At 47.2% G+C, this 25,085-nt stretch overlaps 1 protein-coding gene across 6 annotated transcripts in view; it reads left to right on the forward strand.

Moving 5' to 3' along the window:
• Positions 1-25,050, forward strand: part of LOC104361734 (solute carrier family 22 member 16) — a 44,307-nt gene extending 19,257 nt beyond the window's left edge. The window contains exons 7-13 of one of the 6 annotated variants that reach the window (XM_033000275.2): positions 8,317-8,524; positions 8,671-8,779; positions 9,612-9,788; positions 12,302-12,449; positions 24,252-24,292; positions 24,378-24,442; positions 24,517-25,050. In XM_033000275.2, the coding sequence (XP_032856166.2) occupies positions 8,317-8,524; positions 8,671-8,779; positions 9,612-9,788; positions 12,302-12,449; positions 24,252-24,292; positions 24,378-24,393 (699 nt within the window). In that variant the 3' untranslated portion in view covers positions 24,394-24,442; positions 24,517-25,050. Of the gene's footprint in view, positions 1-3,019; positions 3,158-5,647; positions 5,918-8,316; positions 8,525-8,670; positions 8,780-9,611; positions 9,789-12,301; positions 15,208-16,490; positions 16,704-24,251; positions 24,293-24,377; positions 24,443-24,516 lie in introns of those variants that run through there. The other 5 variants (XM_033000276.2, XM_033000278.2, XM_033000277.2 and 2 more) reach the window with 5 other exon arrangements.
• Positions 25,051-25,085: the final 35 nt, after the last annotated feature.

Consider the following 25,085-nt stretch of genomic DNA (forward strand, 5'->3'; position numbering starts at 1 on the left):
AGTGAATGGTTCAAATATTTGTTTGTTAAAGTTGAGAAATTTGAGTCATCCCTGATATACTGATTTCAAGAGCACTGAGTTCAGTCAAGCTGAGAAAAATCAAGCCTAAAAAGTATGTACCTCAAATGGGGAAGTATCCTTTTTTTCATATGACTGATACATATAAATGATTGCAGAGAGGTTTGTACACAAAACCAGCTATTTCAAATAATTACTAACCTAGGTTTATGAATAATCAGAAGTAATGGAGAATATCTCATTTGGTGACAAACTAACTCTTCTATCTCTGCATTCCTGTCTAGCACACAGGATTGGATACTGCTTGTGTGTTTGTTGAAGATGAGTAGGATCCACCCCTGGAGTGCTCACAAGCATTTAGTTATTAACGTTGCCTCATAATGTTCCATGTGGAGATGAACTGACTTGTACAAGAATAAGAAGAAACAGCACCAAGGGGTAATCCTTGTGAAGATTCTCTCCACAGTCTTACTGCCAGTGATAAATGAAAAGCGATTTTGACTGAGGTGGTCATTAACATAGCAAAACCCCCCCAGTGATAAATGGGCAATCTCAGTAAATATTTTCACAAAGCTTTTCGTAGGAATGTCAGTACTGCTGGTATCTTCCTCGTATTGTGAGAATTCCCCAAGAAGTAAGTAAATAACATGGGAAAACAGCAAAATGAGGAGCAGCTTAACCTCTTTGCTGAAATGATAACTTGCTGTGGACACTGGTGCTTGACTCGATTTTTGACCTGGTTAAAGAAGTGGCAGAGAAAGGGTCCACGTCATTCATAAGATCAGAAATCAGTCAGCACTGCTGTGTTCACAGAGGTCATTTCTGCTTACTGTTACTGCTCTATTCAAGAGGATACACAAAGCAAAGGGAATGCTAAGGTAAAAGGAAACACTTTCTTAAGCACTGCTCGAGCTGGGTTGGTGGTGTGCTGGGATACTGCTGCCAGTCATTGTTCAGAAACAGCCCCAAGTACGATCTGGGTTCTCTGTGTGTTCTATGCCAGAAGGCTGGCACTCCCTTCCTGAGTGACCAAATCATGACTTGTACTCAGTCAAAGGATACAATAGCCACTATCGCAGATTTCGCCAGGAGTATCCTCGAAATAAGAAGAGGTGAATGATGGAATACTATTTAGCCAATTATTTGTTAGTTCAAAATTACATGCTTTGCACAATACGGTGAAGAATATATACACAAATATCCAGGGTGTCTTTGGCAGTTGGGCTGTTATGCAGAGCTGCTTGTCTGTCCTTGTGCTTCTTCCCATCTTTCACAAGCGAGAACCAACATCTTTAGCAAAAAGCTTCTCATATCTTGAAGGCCTCAGTACAGAATGGCTGATCTTCAGTTAATCAGGGCTCTGCAAGTTAGACCAAAGAGGCTCTATATTGTGCTGTTCATTTTACGGAAGAGCAGAGGTAAAAAAAACAATGGCAGCACTAAAGAGTTGAAATTGTTTCCCTTTATAGATGCCTACACGGATAAAAAACCATTTGTGGTAGGAAGTCACACATCTAGATTACACAGAAAGGACAAACAAGGCTTTTTCTTCATCCTAAAATACGGTGTACCTTAGTTATGGGCACTTTAGCAAAACACAGTGTGTTCACCCTTCCAATATACTTTAGCCTATGGAAGAGTAAGAGTTTCTCAATGAAATTACTGTAAGAGTTGGTATCCCAAACCATCTTGCACTTTCTGAGTCTCATTCTCTGGAAGAGACACACTGGGAATTCCCTGGAACATTCAACCTTGTACAAGCATCCAACACAGAAAATTTCAATCCAAATAATTAAAATTTAGTGAAGTTATAAGCAATGTGAAGTAGAATCTCAGGAGAAATATCAGGCAATTTTAATCTTAGCTGGAACTGTGACCTCTATATTTGAAGGAGATTTCCATATGTGAAAGGATCCTTTCCAAAGATACTGCAGATATCCTGCAATGACACAGAATAGTGTCCATTTTATAATCAATACACCACGTCCATCAACAATTTCTAAGCAAGCAAACCTTCTCCGTTCTTCTGCCTCGTCTCCTGTCTTACTCAATACCCTTTTTTCAGAACACTGAAAAAACAAGCTATACTATAATTTTGGCAGAATTTTTCCTTGTTCCTTTCACTGTTAAAGGGAAAAAAAACCAACCTAAAAATTATGCATCTAAAAAAGTTAGTGATTACATATCAAGTAATATATCTTGGCTTTAGTTTTACCATTCGAGAACACAGCTAGACAGGGAGGAGAGAACAGCTGGTGGCGCATTGTGCATGCTGTTGCTGTATGTACAGATGCCCTTTGGGTGGCTGATAGTCTGCATTTAAATGGCTACAAAGAAAAGGCACCTGCTTGGAAGATCCATGGCAAATGCTCTTTGGCAGGGCTGGAGGGGAATGGTCTGCAAACACTGTCCTGATGCAGGGATGAATGCTCAGGTTGTCAAATATTAGCCAAAATGCCCTGGAGCCAAGGAACCCCGGTGTGCAATTTCATCCTAGTGATCTTGCAGACAGGTTTGTTTGTGACAAACTTCTGTTTTTTCTGCTGAAAAAGGTTAACCTGAACAGTCCTGCCTGGATGTGCTCCTCAGGCATTTGTGGTAGCAGGGACTCATTCTTCACCGACCTGTGATGACTGAAATGACCAGGCCCACAGACATGCTGTGTTATTGCCATACCAACTGCTAGCACAGCTGCTCAAGCACTGTGGCAATCTTAAGGCAGCTTCAGAAACATTCAGAACATAATTACTTATTTATAAGAGGGGGAAAAAAGACAATATATTCTGTGCAGGACAGTGAGGCCTCTTGAGCCTCCCCTGGAGCACACTGGGGAAATCACCAAGGAAAAAAGTTACCGGCAGGCAGAGAAGGGCATGGCTCCGGCCGTGTCAACGTGTGGCTGCCCAGCTCTGCTGGGAAAGGTGCCAATGCTGGCTGCGGCCTTTGCCCAGGCACAAACAGTTCCTTCATTAGCAGAGAGACACAACTCGGGAGGCAGCTCTGGGGAAGAGGCGCTGCCGGCAGCCCCTGTGTGCACCCCCCGCCCCGGCAGTGCACCCCGTCCTCTCCCACGCCACTTCCCCACACTTCTCAGGAAGGTGACTCTTCCGGGTAGGACTGGGGGCCTCCTCCTCACCAGGTATTGCCTTCTCTCCCTGCTTGGCTTTTTTTTTTTTTGGACCGTAGTTCCAGTTGGAGAGGGAAATATTAGGTGACGGAGCCTTTTTGCTGCTGAGGGCTGGGGAAGGTGCTCTGCAGGGGCCTAGCGCTGTCCTGGGGACTTTCCACCAGGCACAAACCAGCTCCTTGAGCTCAGGCAGGGAGGGGTTTAGGCCACAGGGAGAGGCGGCTGCGCAGTCTAAGCACGGTGGCTGTCACGGCTGGTTGTGGCGTGAGCGGTGAGCTGCAGGGCTTGGTGGGGGGTGCGAGATTCCTGCCGCCCAGGGGGAAGCATGGAGCCTGCTAAAGCTCAGCTGCTCCCTGCCTCCCTGACTCTCCCCGCACAGAGAGACAGCGGGCTTGACAGGCCTTGCCCTGCCGGGGATCAAGGATTGCTGACCTCTCTGGTTTTGCAGAAAAGGGAGAGCATCGCTTGGTATGTAGGTGCTGCTGGTGGAGACTATTGCTGGTAGCTTGTAGGGTGCGTATAACCTCGCATCCTTCAGGGCGTGTTTCCTGTGCATGCATATGTGAACAGCTATCTGAATCATCTCAGGAGGCTGGGGCCTCCTGTGTAGCCTCGAGGTCTCCTGTGAGGGTGGCTCAGAGACACCTGCTTTCCTGCAATGGTGCTGTATGTGCAGAAAGGCTGAGGACATCCCAAGCAGCCTCCAGAGGCCCTTGTTTGGTGAAGAAAGCATCCTCACCTTCCTGCTATGGCAGGTCCCAAATGTACATCTCACAGAGCATCCCAAATCACATAAAAGAGACCAAGCCAGAGTCAAAAGGCCAAAATCAGGGCCCCCTCCTCAGCAAACCCCCAGGGATGGATGGAGCTTCATGAGTATCTGTAACTACCTTTACTTTAGCAAAGAGCCTGGCAAAACTCCTCCCTGGAGTCAGGTGAAGGGAAACAACACCAAGGGTGCTGGTAAACTGGGGAAGTGCATAAACAAAAGAGTGATCTGCCAAAAAAAAAAGAAGGAAGGGATAAAGCTCTCCATGTCAGGCATGGATGGGGACAGTGGGCACAGCCACCCCAGTGGATGAGCTCCTCTGGCAGTTCAGAAAGGTTGGAGTCTTTGCTCCCCAGTACCTCAGGCTTCAGACTACCCAAAACAACGGTTCAGCACTTAGACATGATAAGAGTTAGTTCAGGACAATACCTCACAGGACTTCAAATAACATGTTTTGTTTTTATTTAGTTACTTCCTGTTGATCCATTTTCTGGTCAACAGCTCAGCTGGGTGTTTTCAGCTGTTCATTTGGGCGTGTAAATCTGTTTGGTAGGTCTGCCTGGGCTGTGACACAAGAGCCGCCAGCCTGCGGGGGAAGCACAGCCATGGTGCTGGGCCATAGGGGGAAAAGGGTATGGCGAGGGGCCATGCCTGTAACCCAGAGGTGCCAAAGCAATAGTGTTCCTGCAGCTCTTCAGCTGAGGGGTGCTGGTTTCCCAGGGCACGTCACAGCTTGAGGGGCAGCGTGGAGGGACCGTCGGCCAAAAGGCTACAGCTGCAGCTGCCACTGGGCGTGCGTGTTCCTCTGTGTATGTCTGCTGAGGACCATACTGATCATGTTATCCACTGCTAGAATGATGTTAAGGCTGAAGGTTAGTGGCACTCAGAGGTGTTAAGACAGCTACTTGAGGCAAGAAGGAATAAGGATCTCTTTGCATTAGGTGAGGTTGACATTGTCTCCTCAGCTGCAGGAGTTGGAAGATTGAGTCACATCACAAAACATTGCAGTATTTTTTAAAGTAATTTGTTCTGGCCTGGGAGGAGCAGGAGGGTGGCAGAGGCACAAAGATCACATCAGGCAGCCTGTGTCCTCTTTGCTGGAGAATTACAGCTCCAGGTGGCTCTGTCTGGCTTCTGCCCCATTTTTCTGACAGTAAGAAAGGACAGAGAGCTAATGGGTACGTGACACCCTTCCCCTCCCTCCCCAACAGCAGCTGCAACTGATTTGCCTTTTAAATGCTGATTTTTGGAAAACCCTCAGCACAAGCCAGTCTGAGGAGGTGAGAAGTGTCACCCCCACCGGCATTAAGCTGGCTTGCCACATCAGCTGAAAATAGCTTCTCCTCATGTGCCCTCCCAGCAAGGTGCAGGGGTCCCTGCTGGGGCAGGCTGTGCTGCCAGGGCAGAGCCGCAGGTGAGCCTTGCGCTCATAGCAGGGTCAGCAGCTCTGCAAAGCCCGAGCTGTGCTTGCTTATACAAGCATGTGTATCCTCTGCTTTGCACCCAGTTAATTTCTGGCACATTAGCACATTCGGGCTTGACGGGCTCCTGGATTGCAGCAGTGCGTGCTAGAAAAGCAGCGAGTTTGATGGGTGCCCATGATGGCCTTCTGAGCCCTTCCCGCAGGCTCCAGCACTGCCAGCAGCCCCTTCCCACCCTCACTGGCTTTTGCAACACTGGGATAAGTTGATATTGAACCAGCTCAGCAGCAAAAACCCCATCCGAATCGGGAAGACTTGTGAAACCTGAACCTCCACCGAGCTGCAGCTCCCCTTTCTTCCCTAGCGGCAGGGAGGTCACTCAGGAAATTCAATCTCCATCACGGTCCAAGGGCTTCAGCGAATGAGAGTGGTGAGGGGCAACTGAGAGCACATCTCTGGCAGAAGCGTAATGTACCCAGCGCGTATGTTTCAGCCGGACTGTGGTCATCCACTGCTGGGAGGCTCGCTGGGTGTGCTGGCAGCCACACAGGATTTCCACAGCTGCCAGTGCTGAGCAAGAAGGTTTGTTAATAAAAATGTGTTTAGAGACCTTTCTCAGAACCAATTTTCCTCACAGAACTGCTTTGTTGAAATTCCTCTAATTTCTTGTTACTTTTTTTTTTCCTTTTCTGTGTTTTTGGGGTTTTTTTTTGGGTTTTTTTTTTTTTTTTTGGTTTTGTTTTTAATAACAATTACCAGTACAAAATATTCTGAAGACTATGGTAGGGAAGTATACACTGTCCATGCTCTGACCCTCCACAGGCGTTCCCTGTGCAGGTGTCTCAGGCAGCCTGAGGTGATGGTATAGCTGAGGGGTACAGCTCCTACTCAAATCAGTATTTTTTCAGATTGGGTTTGTGGGTGGCAGCAGTGCAGTCCAGTGGTTCTGGTTCAGGGTTCATCTTTATCCCTGCACTGCATCCTCTTTCCCTGCTACATGAGTGGTTTTATAGTCAACTTGTGAAAGATGTAATAATTAACAGGTAGAAACTTAAGCATCTCCCTGGGAGGAAGGAGTTGTAACAAACCTCAGCTGTGATAGTGGAGGAATGCAATGATGGGCAACAGTGCCTGCTCCTCTCTCCCTTCCTATATAGTAGCAACATTGAATTTTAAGTAGTAAAAACTCAGGGGTAAGGGAGAAGCTGTGTGAAGAGCTATGAGCAAAGATCTCATAAACTTGACCTATCATAATCCCAGTCTGTCTTGCCCAAGCTTACATCAAAGATGCCAAAAGCCACAGGAAGGTGGGAAATCGGACTGTCCTTATAACTACAGGCACTGCTTTCCAGAAAAGGTTCTTGGAAAGCAATTAGTGAGGCTGGATTTCTACAGTCAAGGAAGAGTCATGTAGGACAAAGCAAGACTGTAAGGGAGCAAGACCAAAGGTCCATATCACTCAGCATCCTCTCCAAGAGTGAATATTGGTAGCTACTCCAGGAAAACATAAAAGCCATAGGAGATTCCTCCAAATCTCCTATGGATGTTCTCCCCCTATAAATCAACAAAGAAGATTCTCCCTCTACATCCCTGTTCAGCTTTTGGCAGCAATCCCTTCAAGCAGTTCCTGAGCCAGTGAGTGCACCCCAACTCACCTGTTTCAAAGCTGCTGAAGGATTTATCACCTCTGAGGTTGCCCAGTCTCTTTTTGGGCCCATTTAGTTCCTGGCTCCTGGCTTCAGGGAATTTGCAGGGTGCACTGAGTTGCATGGTTCAGTTCTGCTTTGTGCCTCCACCTGTGTGAAACCTGCTAGCTGGCCGTGGCCAGGCACATAGGCTGGCACCTTGCTGGGACAGGCAGCCAAGTGGTTATCAACAAGGAGCTGTGCGCCACTCACCAGGGCAGGTGCCAAGCTTCAAAACCTGGCCAAGACAAGGGACAATAGACGCTGCACCTCCTGCAGTAGCAGCCAGCAGTTGAAGATGCTGAGGAGTGGAGTGGAGCTGCTCCAGGACATAAAGCAGGTTAGAAATCAAGTCAGAGAGAGGCAAATATAGAGGCTTTTTGGGCAGTGAGGCTGGCTGGCTCCTGAGGACCACCATGTGCTGCTGCTGGGAGAGCATGGAAGCCTCGGATGCTCACGAATCTGTCCAAGGCAGTGGGTCACACTCTTAGGTACAGGGGCCAAGGATGGATTGGAGGCCTCAGGTCACTAGGGGCACAAAATCCCCCAGGGTACAGCTAGTTTCTCTTCCTACACTTTTCCCACCAAGGCATTGTGGCCCAAACAATTTTTGGATGCGGGAGCGTAAACAGCCAGGCTGAACCCTGTAAAACTATGCGTTGTGTTCAATATCTAAAATTCATGTTTTCTAGGACAGAGCTAAGCAGGTAACCCAGTTCTCAGGGTCAGAAGGGGAATGCTGCACAGCAGGCGAATGAAGATTCAAGTTAAGAAAAACATCTTCCACAAGGCGCTGGACCCTTTGCTCTGCGTAACCAATTTGCCTCCTATGTGATTTGCTTCTGCTGCCCAGGCAGTGACAGACCTCATGGATGGAGATCCTGATGTTCAAACAACCTTATTGCTCATGGTGCCTAACAGTCAGTTTCCCCAAAGCTCCAACTTTTGCACCTGACACAATGGAAAACTTGATGGATGCCTCACTCCATCAGGTTTTATTGAAAAAACTACAGCCCAAACACCAGTGCTGTATGTACAGATCACTCTACTGCCCTTTGCTCTTGTGCTGAGGATGAGGTGTAGTGGCTATGAAATACTTTTCAAAAATTTGTCGTCATACTGAAGGCTGATGAATTTTTAAATCCTCACCTTAGTCTTGGTCGTGTGCAGCAGTTTAGTCCTCAATTAGCTGCCCCCAGGAGGGGTTATGTTACATCTTGTGTGAGTATTTCATAGCCTGATGAGGATGTCTGGCAGGGATACTGGTGACATGGGGTATGTTATTTCCAAATGCAGGTAGGTACCTTTCTCCCCTGGCTCTACATCCTGGAGATGGCAGCACCCAAGGTTGCAGTGGTTGGCGCAGGAGTCATCGGCCTGTCCACAGCACTGTGCATCACGGAGACTTATCCAAGCTGCTCTGTGACAGTCCTTTCAGACCAGTTCAGCCCCAACACAACAAGTGACGTCGCAGCTGGGATGCTCATCCCTCACACCTACCCAGGTGCGTGCAACCCAGCTTGGCGTTGCCCGTGGCACCTCCTGTGGCTGCGTGCCATGACCCGTGTGCCCCGTCTTCTCAACACTGGCTTGTACGCTTCTCTTCTTTGCATTATTCCTCTCTGCATGTTTGGTTTTGTTTACATGCAGGCACATCAATACACGTGCAGAAGCAGTGGTTCAAAGAGACCTTCACCTACCTTTTTGCCATCAACAACTCAGCCGAGGTGTCAGAGGCTGGCATTCACCTGGTCTCTGGGTAAGAATGCTCCCCCCCAAGCAGACTTTGGTATGTTTGTGCTGTGTGCTGGAGCAGGCAGAGAGGTTCTCCTTGCTGGAGTTCAGGCGTATTCCCTTCATAGAGTAGCTATCATGACTGTATTCCAAGACACCACATTTCAGCTGCTCAGATACGATGTACTTTCAAGCAAAATTCATGCATAGGTGTGCACGAGACTGACCAGCACCAAATGTCTTTTTATAGCTGATGTTTTACATACTGTCATCCACCAGTTGCTTGCAGTAGGGGTGGTCTCCAGAGGGATGGGATTGCAGGATCTTCCAGCTTCAGCAACGAGGTATAAGGATGCAATTGGTGGGGGGCAGAGGAGGAGTGTTGGGGATGGTTTATGCTGCCTGTTACGTACACAGTAATTCACCTCTTGGGAGTGTTGAGGCTGGGCACTCTAGCTCTATGGGTACCCCAAGAAAACGTGATCAGGTGTGCAAGTGGCCCTACGTGAAGGTCCAGCCAGGATGGCTGCAGCTGTGGTGGCAACACTGTGTAAGGGTATTTTGTACTTCTACAGTTGGAAGTACAGACAGTATAGCTGGAAGAACTTTCTCTGGTTTATTTACTCTGCTGTGTCACCCTCAAGCTTGGCTGTGGCAGCCCTCTGCCCGTTTACCAGAGGGCAGGTGTTGCAGCAGCAGGCGGCAATGTTTCCCCATTGCAGTGAACCCTGCAGAGCTGCACTGATGAGTGGGAACAGATTCCTGAATTCCTAGGTTTGTGCTAGGACTGCCATGACACATAACATAGCTGAGCAATAGCAGCTAAGTTCTGCACCTTTTTCTTTGTGTCCTTGTAGGTGGCAGGTCTTTAAAAACACTCCCAAGGAGGAGTTACCTTTCTGGTCAGATGTCGTCCTGGGATTTCGACCAATGTCTGGAGCAGAACTCCAAAAGTTTCCGCAGCACCGATTTGGTCAGGCCTTTACAACACTGAAATGTGACTGTCCACCCTACCTGCTCTGGCTGGAGAAAAGGTTGGTCTTGCTGCAGGCTGGGCACATGGAGAGAAAGCCAGGCAGAGTGACTGAGGGCAAGCTGGGGACTCCTTGAGAGCCTTCGGCTTGAACAAAACTGGAAAAGGGCTGTTTCTCACTGGGGAAAATGCAGCAAGCTCTGCCTTGGGGATAAGAACAAGAAATAAACACCCATTTTTTCCAAAATGTGAAAGGCCCCATTTAAGCAATGTCCACTTTCTACCACTGTGGCTGTACAGTGAGGCTTAGAGTGGGACCACCTCTGGGCATAGGGCCAACATAGCCAGAGGGGCCATGCTTGGCCAGCCAGACCTTGAAGGTACATCAGGAATCTGCCATGTCCTAAGAAAACACGTGGGTACTCCTCATTTGTCAAACTTCCCAAATAATATCCCTTTGTCCCTGAAGATACATCCAACCCCTGGGAGAATGAGCATGTCTGGGAAGATGTCTTATCTGTAGAGACTTTGCACTTCAGAAGTAGCTGGACCAATTAATCTCAAATTTGGTCAACAATTTGAATAATTTCTTAATCCAGTCAGGTGAAAAAGGTCAAACAGCATCATCTTGTAACAAACTTTTTGGAAATGTTTGCCTGCATAAGATGGGTGATGCACTCACTTTGAGGAGTCACGGCTTCAGACTTCATGCCTGAAGTGTCATGAAAGTTAGAAAATTTGCCAATTTCCAGATTTCTAACTTTCCCCAAAATAAGTGCATTTTGGAGAACTGTAGGAGTGTCAGGATGCAGATCTAAAAAGGTTCTGACACCTGGGATATGTATTTAATCCATGTAAGTACCCGTAAAGTGAGCAAATAGCTATCTCTGCTTGAGAGAAAGTGACAGGCTGCAAGCTGATTTGAGGTTGAGAGACATGTACCGACAATGAGGTACAAATTGTCAGCTCAGCTGGTTGCTTGGATGCCTCTCATCTCCCTGCAAAACGTGAAAAAACCTTTCTTGTTCTAGCAGCCAGCCAGACTGGGAATACTTCAGTGGCAGCAGTGCCACGTGAGGTCTATGCTGTCTCCTCAGTGCACATGCTCTGTTATGTTTCATTGCCTAACCAAATCGGAGATTTCTGCTGAAGCACAACTAAGTTGTACAACCCATTTAGTATCTGCCACATAATTTCTGCTCTGTCCTTATTCCTGCTATAGCCTTCTTATTTCTCAAAGGATATAGTCTAATAAGATGATCAAGCTCCTTTTCCTTCTCTTCTCTCTGGTGATGAGAAGTGAGAGCATATTAAGCATGTAACTAATTCTCAAACCCCTAGTGACCTGGGCAGTATTTACAGACCATTTTCTTGGCAATCCAGAAGGAAAAATAGTTTTTGTGCCCACCTTCCTAGTCCAAAAATGGACCTCAGGAATTTTTTCCTGCCTGGTTTTCAGCATTTTTTTTTAAATTGGTGTATGTTTTATGGCACCGTGGCAAAGTCCCAATCAGAACACTTATGAACTCTCCTGACAAGCTGCCCAGGCAGTGCTGCTGCTGTTCTTCCCAGTCAGCCTCAGTGTCCTGCTGCACCAAACCCCAGCCCCCAGATCATCGGCTGTGCCCTGGATCCTCGTCTCACTCACTGCTTTGTGGGAAACCATTGCCCTTATAGTGGGGTTGATCACTTTGCCAGCTGCTAGAGTATTGCAAAAGACAAGATTTCCCACTTAGTGCATCATCATCACAGACCTGTCTCCTGAACTGTTAATGCTAAATCCCCCATTAAAGACCCCCAGCAACTGGATCCAGCTGGCTGCATTAAGTGACTCCATCTCACACCAATGTTTTTCCATGGGGAGGGGCTTCAAGCTTCAGGAAGGTTCAGGGTGGAATTTGGCCTGAAATTGAGCTCAAAGATGAACCTCAAGAAGGGGTGAATTTTGCTGAAGAGCAGACACAGATGTATAGTGCTCTGAGCTGTCCTGGGTGACTCCAGGCTGCTGCTCTAGAAGGGTGTGGGTCTCCAGGAGGTCCCGTGCCACATCTGCCCATCCTGCAGGGATGTCTTGGGTACCACCCAGGGCTTCATACATGGCACTAGATGACTACGTGTCTCCAGGTGTCAGTAAGGTGAGTTGGGAAAGAATGCCATGGCATGTAACGGGTGCATTAAAAGGGGTATAGTACAATAGCACTGTCACTAGCACAAGTAAGTCGGTGAATAAATCTGACATTTTTCAGCTTGCTTGAGCTGTTAAAGTTTGGTACTGTTATAGAAATGAATCAATGACACCATGAACACCTGTCTACCTAGGGTCTAACACCAGGACCCTTCTCTAATATTGATCAACGTACTGTATCTTTTCCAGTCCAAACAAGCTACAAAATAGTTTTGATGAGATCAAATCAGACAAATCACAAACAGATACCCCATGACATTTTCTTTGCTTTTTGTCCCACCTGTTGTTTGGATTCGATCAGTATGTTAAAGACAATCTATCTCATTTACTTAATGTGCATGAGGGTTCAGGGGTTTCTTTTCTGCCTCACTTCTGGAGTCTTTGTGCAGGTTGAAAGCAACTGGCATCCAGATGTACACCAGAAAAATTGCAGACTTATGGGAGCTGCACAGCGAATATAACATCGTCGTCAACTGTGCAGGCATTGGAGCCCACCAGCTGGTGGGGGACAAGAAGCTCTTCCCCGTCCGGGGACAGGTACTCGAGGTTCACGCTCCTTGGGTAAAAAACTTCATCCGGGATGGCAATGGTGTAACATACATCTACCCAGGCATACACAGGGTAACCCTAGGGGGAACTAGGGAAAAAGAGAACTGGAATCTATCCCCTGACCCTGGAACTACCAAAGACATCTTTGACAGATGCTGCTCCCTTGAGCCGTCACTGCGGGGAGCTCAGGATATCAAGGTGAAGGTGGGCCTCAGGCCATCCAGGCAGTGTGTGAGGCTGCAGAGAGAGGTCTTGAGCCAGAGAGGAGTTAAGCTCCAGGTGGTCCACAACTATGGGCATGGGGCAGGTGGCTTTTCAGTGCACAGGGGCACAGCCAAAGAGGCTGCTCACCTGGTGGGAGAGTGCATTGCTGCCCTGCAAGATGCCTCATCGAGGTCCAAGCTTTGAATCCCAGAGGCTCCTCTTCCATTCACAACAGGCTAGTGTTGCATCTCCTAGTAGTAGCTTTGGACTTTTATTCCATTACTGGATAGAAGGAATCTAAGACAACAGCTTGTGGTGTTGAAGATTCTCTGTGGTATCTCACCTGGCTTCTAGCTGCCACCTTGGAAAGGCATGATGGATTGATCCAAGTATTAGTCCAGCTGTCCTTCTCCTCCATCTGGCATTGTTTCTGCCCTGGGTATTTCTTCTAGCCTCATGTTAAGAAGAAGGCAAGATATGTAAACATTCTTCACAGAACAGGGGTCAGATTGCTGTAGTATAATATAATCAATTTAGCGTTTCTTCATCTGCATCAGATACACTGGGTCCAGATTCAGTAAAAACTAGTTCTCCCCTCTTGTACCAAATCTTATCTAGTATTTCCCTTGCTCCTGCCATCTTGCTAACACACTTTACCGTTTTCCATATGACTTAGAAGGAAAAGAAAACCCCACGCAGTGCTACATTACAGTGGCCCAGGTCAACTCTTGCAGAAAGCAATGTTAGGTCACTGTCACGCACAGTGACCAGGCAAGTGTGATTTTAAGAGCAGGCCTGTGACACTGATCATTGCATTTGCTCTTATTACACCTCAGGGAACTTAACTAAAAGTTTCTGCGAGAGGAGGTTGCCCCACATGAGCTAGTTTTGTGCATATTTTCTCACACTTGTTTGCAAATCTCTTTTTTTTTTTTTATCCGAGTCCCTCAGATTTTGCTCTCAGACACAGATGATTTTTTCCCTCCAATACCAGTATTGATATGGCCCGTGTTCTACAGAAGGGCATTTTTTTAAGGTGGGTTTGGGAGCTCAAGTATCTCTTTTCTACTTTGCATCAGCACCGGCTGCTTTCCTTGCAACAGCTGATATGAATAAATCATTGACAAACCAACAAGGATCTTAACACCATCTTCAGTTTCATAGAAGACAGAAGAGCCATTTAAGACTAGATTAACACTCCAAAGACAAATTTGTCTGTAACTGGACATAAGCGAGCTCCTCTGCTGTAAGGAAGCTGAACCACCAGACCCCAGACTCTCACACCATGGCAGAGCCTGAGCTGGGCAATTCAAGCCCTTTCATATGGCTGAAGACAGTCACTCCCCAATATTGGAGCTTACCATCAAAGTACAGGCCTGACTGTTAGTGATTAAACCACTCATTGATCTTAAATGGCTCATTCAAGAGCATTAGCATCCACTATTGTCTAGGTTTTTTTTTTGTCCTTACAGCTACAAACTAAGTAAAATCCTTCAAGAATTCACATGATTAAAATTAACTGATAAATAAAGTTCTAATAATGGAGCAAAGGTCATTCCATAGTGTTTCCTTTCATAAACAAGGGGGTTTCTTTCATTTAGGGTAGCCTGACAGGGCCAAGAAAGGCCACATACAGACATGGCTGCCAACTCCTGCTGTTCTCAGGGGGGCTGAGCACAGTTATATTTATACAACTATCAGAAGAAACATCACCAAATTAAATGGTAAGTGTCTGGGAACAGCCTAAGCCAACCTTGCCTTCAACAGCTTTGCTCTCTTCTCCTCAGCTCTGAAGGCTAATTTTGCATTCTCCCCTCCCCCCTGTCATTTGTCCTTTCCAGAGGTACAAGGGGACAGAGCTGCTGTTTTTGACAGCAGTGTTGGCACTGGGCTTGTCAAACTGCAGCTCTGTTCTCAAATAGAACGTAAAAATACATGGGAAAAGAACATGAGAATGGGCTATTTTTTCTTGATCCTGATTTCAGTCTTAAAATGTAACAAACAGCGTAGCTTATCCTGGTGCAAGAAATGCCACTAATGCTAATGAAGTGTTCATAGCCCCATGAGAAAACAGAGCTCTGGTTGTGCACTTCTGCTCTGCAGGGTGGCAGGATTTCTTCCAATTTACTACTAAAAGTTGTCTGGTTGATAAAAATGTCAAAATAGGTTCAGCTACGAGGCCCATCAGTCTGATGTCCTAGCTCGGGCCATGGCCAGCAGTGGAAAGGGCCACCTGTAGCTGGGGATTCCTCAGCTAAGGGGTAGCTTAGTGTTTCACGGTCCTCAGATGATTTATCTTCCACACATTTGCCAAATTGTTTCTGTAACCACATATGGTGTTTTTGTCCCCAACATCTTGTGACAACAGGCTCCATAAAGGGAGACACTTCTTTGCTCAGGAGCAGACCTCCTCAACTTCATCTTTGTCTTGAACCTGGAAACATTATTTGATGCCCCTTTCTTGCATCTCATGAGAAGTGGTGACTAATTCTTCTCCATGACCCTTCTTGAATTTATATAGCTGCACCATAGTCCCTCTCAGACTTTTCTTTCCCACCTTGAAGAATGTTGGATGATGTAGCTGCTACCCACATAAAGTCATCTCATATCTTTGGCTGATGTTGTGTTTTTTCCTTACAGGTTGTGTGTGGTCTATCTTTGTTTAGAGGCAGTAGACAGAAAAAACAGAACTGAAAAAAAAAAAGCCCAGCCAGGGGACAAAAAAATTTTTTTTTTCCCCTGTCCCCTGGCTGGGTTTTTTTTCCCTGGTCCCAGCCGGTCTGCAAGGCGACTGTCATCACCTATGTTTAGGCGCAGGTCGGTCTCGGGCTGGGGTTTTTAAGGCAGGTAGAATTTTTTGTGTGGCCTTCCCGGGAACAGCGTTCCTGAGGAACGCAGTGGCCATGGTGCCAGCTGTTATTTCAGCTGATCTACCATTAAGGGAACAGGATGAGGCTGTTGCCTCTGTTTGTGCTTCTGTGAGTACTGGGTGCTTCTGTCTGTTATCTATGTGGCTGGCCACCTATATACGTTTACAGGAGTTGTACGTGCACACCTGCTAGGAACACATTCTCAGCCATACTATTGGCTAGACTGGGGGGCATGGAGCTTTGGCAACCTTGCCTAGCAGGCTGCAGGATTTAGCCATATTCCCTAGCAGCAACATGTCCTCGGAAACAGCTGTCTCTCTTAAATTATCCAGTGACAAGATGCATGAGAATGGTTCAAAGTTGCATCAGGTGAGGTTCAGACTTGACATTAGGAAACATTTCTTTACCAAGAGGGTGGTCACATACTGAGAACAGGCTTCCTGGAGAGGTGATCAATGGCCCATTTCTGTCAGTGTCTAAGAGGCATTTGGACAATGCCCTTAATAATATGCTTTAACTTCTGGTCAGCCCTGAAGTGGTCAGGCAGTTGGACTAGACGATCATTGTAGGTCCCTTCCAGCTGAACTATTCTATTCTATCATGCTAGTGCAAGTGGTGGGGTGGGAAACAGACACACACACAGACTGATGAATAGAAAAAACTTTCTGTACCTGTGTTGCATATTTGATTTCAGCATCTTTCAGAGTCACTTTGGCTACAGCTAGCTGTTCCTTCAGATCCTGAACAGTCTCCTCTCGCTCCCTGAGCTGCTCTTTTAGTGCTTCAGCTTCCACTCTATGCCCTTCACTTGTATTTTGGTTATTCTGACATTGCAAGAGGAAAGAAGTGGGAAGAAACAGAAGAAAGTAAATTGATCAGTATTACTGGTCAATTAAAAATAATTAGAATGGTACTGCACTCTTATGCAGTAACTATTTTCCCTATTTCTGTCTAGATATTCACAAGATGTCTTTAATTAGGAAATGTCAAATCACTTTGGAATGGCTAATTATCCATGAGATTACCCACAGACCCAGATGAAGTCAAATGCACCCAGCCCATGTGGCGGAAGTTTATACGGAGTGCTCCATCATCACATTTGAATTCACTAGCAGTATTTGACTGGAGAGACGAAGAGGGACCAACTATGGATGACTTGGCTCGCCGACTCCGGCACTACGAAGAAAGTCTCTCTTCTTCCATTGTCGCGGCTGTGGAGAAACTGTCACAAGAAGTCCGACAACTCAAAGAGGACATGTCCTACTCTCCACCTCCACAGACTAAGGTCTTGGCTATCAGGAGCAAACGACTCCCTACTCAAGCGAGACAATATACACCACGGGGGAACCTATGGTATTACCTGCGTGACCATGGAGAAGATATGAGGAAATGGGACAGGAAACCCACCTACGTTCTAAGAGAGCGGGTTCGACAGTTGGAAGGAAGAATGGCTACAAATCAAGGTTCTTCCGGGATAAGTGCTGCTCCAGTCTCCGCTAATCAGTTACCCAAACAGTGTAGAAGAACTGACTTTGCTCTTGATCCTATGAGGAGAACTGCTGAGTCGTACTTACAAGAAGTGAGTAACCAGGATGAGACCGAGGTTCGCACAGACCGCACTAATCCCTTCATCAACAATGGATACTATGACCAGCATTAGAGGGGCTCTGCCTCCATCCAGGTGGAGGAGAGGGACAATCGTGTTTACTGGACTGTGGATTCGATGGCCTGGCACATCAGACCCCTAGGACTATAAGGCTTTGGTGGACACTGGTGCCCAGTGCACCCTGATGCCATTGAATTTCCAAGGAGCAGAGTCTATCTGTATCTTAGGAGTGACAGGAGGTTCTCAACAGCTGACTGTGTTAGAGGCTGAGGTGAGCCTAACTGGAAATGAGTGGCAAAAGCACCCTGATGTAACTGGCCCGGAAGCTCCCTGTATTCTTGGAATAGATTATTTCCAGAGAGGGTATTTTAAGGACCCAAAAGGGTACCGGTGGGCTTTTGGTATAGCTGCCTGGGAGACGGAGGAAATCAAACAGCTGTCCGCTCTGCCAGGGCTCTCAGAGGATCCTTCTGGTGTGGGACTACTGAAAGTTGAAGAGCAACAGGTGCCGATCGCTACCACGACTGTGCACCGATGGCGATGTCGCACCAACAGAGACTCTGTAGTTCCCATCCACCAACTGATTCGTCAACTCGAGAGCCAAGGGGTGATCAGCAAGACTCGCTCACCCTTCAACAGCTCCATATGGCCAGTGCGGAAGTCTGATGGAGAGTGGAGACTGACAGTGGACTATTGGGGCCTGAATGAAGTCACACCACTGCTAAGTGCTGCTGTGCCGGACATGCTGCAGCTTCAGTATGAATTGGAGTCAAAGGCAGCCAAGTGGTACGCCACGATTGATATCGCCAATGCCTTTTTCTCCATCCCTCTGGCAGCAGAATGCAGGCCACAGTTTGCTTTCACCTGGAGGGGTGTCCAATACACCTGGAACAGACTGCCCCAGGGGTGGAAACACAGTCCCACTATTTGCCATGGACTGATCCACACTGCACTGGAACAGGGTGAAGCTCCAGAACATTACAATACGTTGACAACATCATTATAGGGGGGAATACAGCAGAAAAAGTTTTTGAGAAGGGAGAGAAAATAGTTAAAATTCTTTTGAGAGCTGGCTTCACCATAAAACAGGGTAAAGTCAAGGGCCCTGCACAGGAGATTCAGTTTTTAGGAATCAAATGGCAAGATGGACATCATCAGATTCCAATGGATGTGATTAATAAAATAATGGCGATGTCTTCACCAACCAGCAGAAAGGAAGTACAAGCTTTCTTAGGTGTGATAGGCTTCTGGAGAATGCGTATTCCAAATTACAGTCAGATCGTAAGCCCTCTTTATCAAGTGACCCAGAAGAAAAATGACTTTTTATGGGGCCCTGAACAAAAGCAAGCTTTTGAACAAATTAAACAAGAAATCGTTCATGCTGTAGCCCTTGGGCCAGTTCGGGCAGGACATGACGTTAAAAATGTGCTCTACACTGCAGCCGGGGAGAATGGCCCTACCTGGAGTCTTTGGCAGAGGGCACCAGGGGAGACCCGGGGTCGACCCCTGGGATTCTGGAGTCGAGGATATAGAGGATCCGAAGCCTGTTATACTCCAACTGAAAAAGAGATACTGTCAGCATACGAAGGGGTCCGAGCTGCTTCAGAAGTGATTGGTACAGAAGCACAGCTCCTCTTGGCACCCCGACTGCCGGTACTGGGCTGGATGTTCAAAGGGAAGGTCCCCTCAACACAACATGCAACTGATGCTACGTGGAGTAAGTGGGTCGCGCTCATCACACAGCGGGCTCGAATAGGAAATGCCAACCGCCCATGAATACTAGAGGTAATCACAAATTGGCCAGAGAACAAAGACTTTGGAATGTCACCAGAGGAAGAGGTGACCTGAGCTGAGGAGGCACCACCATATAATGAACTACCGGATAATGAGAAGCGATATGCCTTGTTTACTGATGGGTCCTGTCGCATTGTAGGGAAACATCGGAAGTGGAAGGCTGCTGTGTGGAGCCCCACATGGCGGGTAGCAGAAGCTGCTGAAGGAGAGGGTGAATCCAGTCAATTTGCAGAGGTGAAAGCCATCCAGCTGGCCTTAAGTATCGCCGAGCGAGAAAAATGGCCAGTCCTTTATCTCTACACTGATTCATGGATGGTGGCAAATGCCCTGTGGGGGTGGTTGCGGCAGTGGAAACAGAGTGGCTGGCAGCGTAGAGGCAAACCCATCTGGGCTGCTGATTTGTGGCAAGATATTGCTGTTCGAATAGAGAACTTGGTTGTGAAAGTACGCCACGTAGATGCTCATATACCCAAAAATTGAGCAGCGGAAGAACATCGAAACAACCACCAGGTAGACCCGGCTGCAAAGATTAAGGTGGCCCAAGTAGATCTGGACTGGCAGCATAAGGGCGAAAAATTTATGGCTCGCTGGGCCCATGACTCCTCGGGCCATCAAGGAAGAGATGTAACATATAGATGGGCTCGTGACCGAGGGGTGGACTTAACTATGGACATTATGTCACAGGTTGTCCATGAACGTGAGACGTGCTGCAATCAGGCAGGCCAAGCGGTTAAAACCTCTTTGGTATGGAGGGAGATGGTTAAAGTACAGATATGGCGAAGCCTGGCAGATCGATTACATTACGCTTCCACAAACTCGGCATGGTAAGCGTTATGTGCTCACAATGGTAGAAGCAACTACCGGATGGCTGGAAACATATGCTGTGCCCCATGCCACTGCTCGGAACACTATTCTTGGCCTTGAAAAACAAGTCCTGTGGCGGCATGGCACCCCAGAGAGAATTGAGTCAGATAATGGTACTCATTTTTGAAATAATCTTATAAACACCTGGGCAAAAGAACATGGCATTGAGTGAATATATCATATCCCCTATCATGCCTTGGCCTACTGGGAAAATTGAGCTGTATAATGGGCTACTAAGGACCATGCTGAGAGCAATGGGAGGCGGAACTTTTAAGCATTGGGACACACATTTAGCAAAGTCCACCTGGTTAGTCAATACTAGAGGATCTGCCAACCAGGCTGGCCCTGCGCAGTCAAACATTCTACATACTGTAGGTGGCGACAGAGTCCCGGTAGTGGACCGTAAAAACATGTTGGGGAAGACTGGGTTATACCTCCTTCAGGTAAAGGTAAGCCCATACGTGGGATTACCTTTGCCCAAGGACCCGGGTGCACTTGGTGGGTAATGCAGAAGGACGGGGAAGTCCGATGTGTACCTCAAGGGGACTTAATGTTAAGTGAAAATCTCCAATAAGCTGTATTAGATTAGTCACCACACCACCCTACCAATGCTTTGTTATGGCAAACATGAACTTGGATGAAAATAAGACTGGTTCCAGCAACTGATGCCCAGCAACTGCCGCAGACTGTGAATACAGACAGCATCAGATGCATCAGCCACCAGCTCCGACTGCAACAGAGACTGCATGCCATCCTCCTGCCAGGTCCAAGGACACCTCTGCCCTACTGACTGAGCATTGCTCCTCCTGCCTGAAGGGGCTGTTATGATAGATGGAACCTGAAGCTATGGACCAAGTGAACTCATGATACATCCTAGTAAATAACAAGAATGTATTAGAAATATGGACCGTGAGCATAACGTAAAATGATATGAAATAAGGGGTGGCTACTGTCCTGGTTTGGGCTGGAATAGAGTTCCTGTTCGTTTTGGTAGCTGGAGGAGTGCTGCAGCACACTGAGACCCCAGGGGCTCCCCAGGTCCTAGTGCCCTCACCTGTGCGCGGGGGCGGGGGGAGCACAGCTGGAGGGCTGGGCCGGGATTGGCCGATATTCCATGTCATGTGACATTGTGCTCACTATATAAAGGCAGGAGTGGGCCGGGAAGGGCTGTCACTTCTGGGAGTGTGGCTGTGGGGCTTTTGTGTTTGGGATTGCTGGTTGGGAGCAGGTGGGTGTCGGTTGGCGGGTGGTGAGCAGCTGTATTGTACATTACCCATTGATACTGCTGTCAGCGTATTACTCTGTTACTGTTATTAAACTGTTTTTATCTCAACCCGCGAGTCTCCCTTTGCCCCTCCGATTCCCTCCCCTATTCCAAGTGGGGGGAGGGTGGGTGAGCGACTGTGTGGCGTTTAGCTGCTGAGTAGGCTCAAACGACAACACCCTGACAATTCAGGAATAAGGAGTTTCTAAAGTTCTGAGTTGGGTGCGTGGTTGTGAAAGAGAGGAGGGTTCATCAGCCTTTTTCTGGCCAGTTTTGCAGGTGAATTTGGATGTTGATGAGGTCTGTTCCATTTTAGTCTCTCGACAGCTGATGGAGGGGTATGATAAAGTCATGAGAGATACAGCGTAAACTGTCTGATCCTCTGCATTTCAATAAACAGGACTGAACATCAGACAAGTCACATCTCAGAAAGCATTGTGTGCGTTTCAGTATACCCTCCAGAACTGTGAGGCTTCTGCTTCTCTGGGCGTTTTACTTAATTCTCGGAGTTCACTTTTGAATCCATCCTTTCACTGTCTAATCTGTATGTCACAGTAATTGTTCCTTAGAGAAACTGACTGGGCACTTATTTCCAGTGCAGGTTTGGGTTGCTGTCTTCCCTGGAATTTTGTGGAGAAGAGGATGTGTATTATTCGTGCTCGCAACAATCTGCACCCAGGGGTCTTTCTTTTATTGCAGTCCTGGGCACGCAAGCTTTTTCTGTTACTCCAGTTTTGCCCCTGTCCTTAAGTGTCCGATGAGATTTGCTCTAGTATCATTCATGGCAGTTATGTTCTCTTATTCTTGTTTATCTATTGTTTTTAGCACCAGTTCCTGTAGTCGTGAGGTTTCCAATTTAGATCTTTGAGTCACCATGTCCTACCATTGTGGTTTTTCTGTCGATTGATCACTGCTGTAATTCCTTAAGGACCTTTGTAGGTAAGGAGGTATTTTGTGTCACTTCGGTATACTATATGTATTTGGGTCTTGATATTCCCATTGGGTTTTTTGTGCTAGCTGGGTAGCCGTACCGAGGGTCTTATGTGCCTTGGCTTGTCAGTGTAGTGCTAACCTAGCACTTTAGTTCTCATACTAGAAGCTCAATGCACAGATCTGTCTTGCCTGGGTCACGTCTGAGAAGTTCGTGGATGGTCTTCTCTCACAGCAGTTATCCAGGATGTGTCAGCATATTTGCAGTCGAGCAGTCTGTTTACCTGGAGACATTTTCCAGGATGACTTATTCTCTGCATCCTTTGGGTCTTAAGTGTTAGAACCTGGTTTCTTTCTCATCCATTGTTGCAGTTGCAGCCATATCTTTTTGTCACGGGCTGTGGCTTTTGACTTCTGGGACAGCCATAGCTTGTTCCTTGCTGTCCCTAGGTTTTCTCACCTAAAGGTATATTCCCTCTGGGAATAATTCTTGTCAAGAGTCTTTTTTTATGTCTCTGGGTCAAGTCATTTGTCTTGTGTGCAGTGTCAGTCTGCATATGTGCCTGGGTTGGAGCTACTCCACCTGGGACCATAGCAATATCAGTCAGAGGAAGAATAACAGTAAGAGCCTGTAGTTAATGTTGATATGCCTAGACAGTGACAGACTGTACGGTCTAGCTCAGAGCAAGTAGCCCTCAGCAGCAGGCAAGGATGTCAAGGGGATGACTGCAACTATTCGGGAGATGCTGCTTTAGTGGTAGTTGAATATTTCTAATCTCACAGGTGTTAAGGTTGTATGTGTAGGGTTTAATGTTGTGGGGGTTGTTTTGTTTTGTTTTTGTTGTTTTTTTTTTTTTTTGTTTGTTTGTTTTGTTTTTAATGGCAGGCTGTACTTGGAATCTAGATGGTATTCTTAAATGGAATCGAGACCTAGAATTGTTAAGCTGTTAATCAACATCCGGGTGACTTGTTTGATACTGATGTAGGTTTTGTTGGGGGTGGATTCAGACCCCTGGCCCTCTGAAAGCTAAGTTGAGGGAGTGCTGTTTGGGAGAGGCCTATGGGGGACAGCCCAAGGTTGGGAATTACAGGGTGGGGCTTTAGTGTAGGGGAGAGTGCCATCCAGGAACAGTGCCCTTTGGGCAGGTAAAGGGAGCAGATTACTTTTCAGCACAACTCTAGCATGTGCCAGGCAGGGCAATTCCAGCCTACGTCTGTGTCGTTGAATAGTTTGTTACGTGTCTTCTGTGTCTTAGACCTTCCTCGGGTCTCGATGTGCTCTTTGCACTAGAGGAGCACAGCGCGTGCCTCTGACACACTCCCTAGGGTCTGGAATGCCCATCCTCATCAGCACAGTGTCAGTTGGGTGCTTCTTTTTTTTTGTGTTATAAGCCTGGAGCGTGGCTAGGTCTCAGAAGTTTCTGGTCAGTCTGCTTTTGCAGCATTGTTCTGGGCTGTGTTAGCATCTCTGATCTCAAGCAGTCCATTGTCACAAATGCCTTTTCTGGGAGTTCTTCCTTAGATCCCTATGTTCTTAGGTGTTTAAGCAAGGTTCTTGCACATGCTTCATCCCAGTTGCACTCATGTTTTTGTCACAGGCCATAGCATTTGCCTGCTTGGCCTGCCATAGATTCTTCCTCATGGCCCCATAGGTCTTATCTGCCAGCGTCTCTGGTCCTGGAGGCATTCTTAGAGCTTTTTGTCTTGTTTGTGTGCAGTGTTGGTCTGTGCATCTTTGTCTGGGTTGGAACTGCTGCTCTGGGCAGCATAGCAGTGGTAGCCAGCAATAGGATAACAATGAGAATGTAAGGCTGCTGTGTTGATAAGCCTAGACTTTGTAGGCAAAGAGTGTACAGTCCATTTCAGAGTAAGTAGCCACATATGCAGCAAGTGAGGTGACTTACTTCCATAGCACTATGCAGAGACACAGGGAGTGACTAGTTTTTTTATGACAGACTGTAGTGAGACTTGAGATGGTATACCTAAATGGAAACAGGACCTCTGGAATTGTTAAGCTATTGCTTGGAAATCAGGTGACTTGTTCAATATAGCTCTTACAGATGAAGAAGGATGACCTGTGTGCCAAAAGGCAGTGGAGGAGGTGAGTGGAGTGCTCCAAGAAGGTAGGGAAGATGCAACTGGTGGCTCTGACTACCTTACAGATGTGTGTTATTTTGAAGATGCAAAACAGTGAGCAAAGCCAGATCCTGTGGTATCCGGCAGCAACTATTTGAAGCTTTTCTCTTTGGTTTTTGCAGGTGATGTCCAGGCAGCCTTTGGAATTGGATGAGCATTGGAGGTGAGCTGGGGTGGTAGCAAGGAGGAGCACAGGCTGGTGACTTTTCAGAAGTGCAACAATAATTTTGTATCTCTTGGTATCTTAGGTCCCACAGGCAATGATGGCTGCAGCATCCGACTCTGAAATGAGCAGTTGAGCAGTGCTTCTGAGGTGGGCATTGTGAAAGAGGTTGGCCCTGGCCAATGTGATACTTCCCATCAGCAACGTTTGTGGGTTTCTTGCAGACGATGAAGAGGAACCTGGTGACTTGGGAACATCCCAGTTTGCTGATGTAGATTTTGTGGAGGATGAATTTGGAGCTATGTTTGGAGCCAAGTCCTGGCCCTCTGAAAGCTAAGTTGAAGGACCGGATCTGGGAAGGGGCTTAGGAGGAAGGGACAGGGTTGGGAGTTGCAGGGAGGGGTATTAAAGTTAGTGTATGTGAGAGGGCTGTTCAGGAACAGTCCCCTTCAGGCTGGTAAAGAGAGTGGGTTCCTTTTCAGGACAAGACTGTGCTGAGGCAGGGCAGTTCCAGCCTGTGTCGGCATTGTGTAGTTTGTGTATTCTGTTTGCTGTGTCTTAGACCTTCCTCAAGTCTCGATGTCCTTGTTGCTCTTTGCACTCGAGGAGCACGGCGCATGACTTGGGCACCATCTCTACAGACTCAAATGCCTCTCCTTGTTGGCGTAGCACCGATCAGGCGCTTCTTGTTCTTGTGTTACAAGCTGAAAGTGTGGATAGGTCTTGGAAGTTTCTGGTTGGTTCTGTTTTGTGGCATCTTTCCAGGCTGTGTCATCAGCTGTGCTCCTTAGGT

This window comes from Tyto alba, unplaced genomic scaffold, assembly GCF_018691265.1.
Source record: "Tyto alba isolate M040663 unplaced genomic scaffold, T.alba_DEE_v4.0 Super-Scaffold_22, whole genome shotgun sequence".
NCBI classification, from domain to species: Eukaryota; Metazoa; Chordata; class Aves; order Strigiformes; family Tytonidae; genus Tyto; species Tyto alba.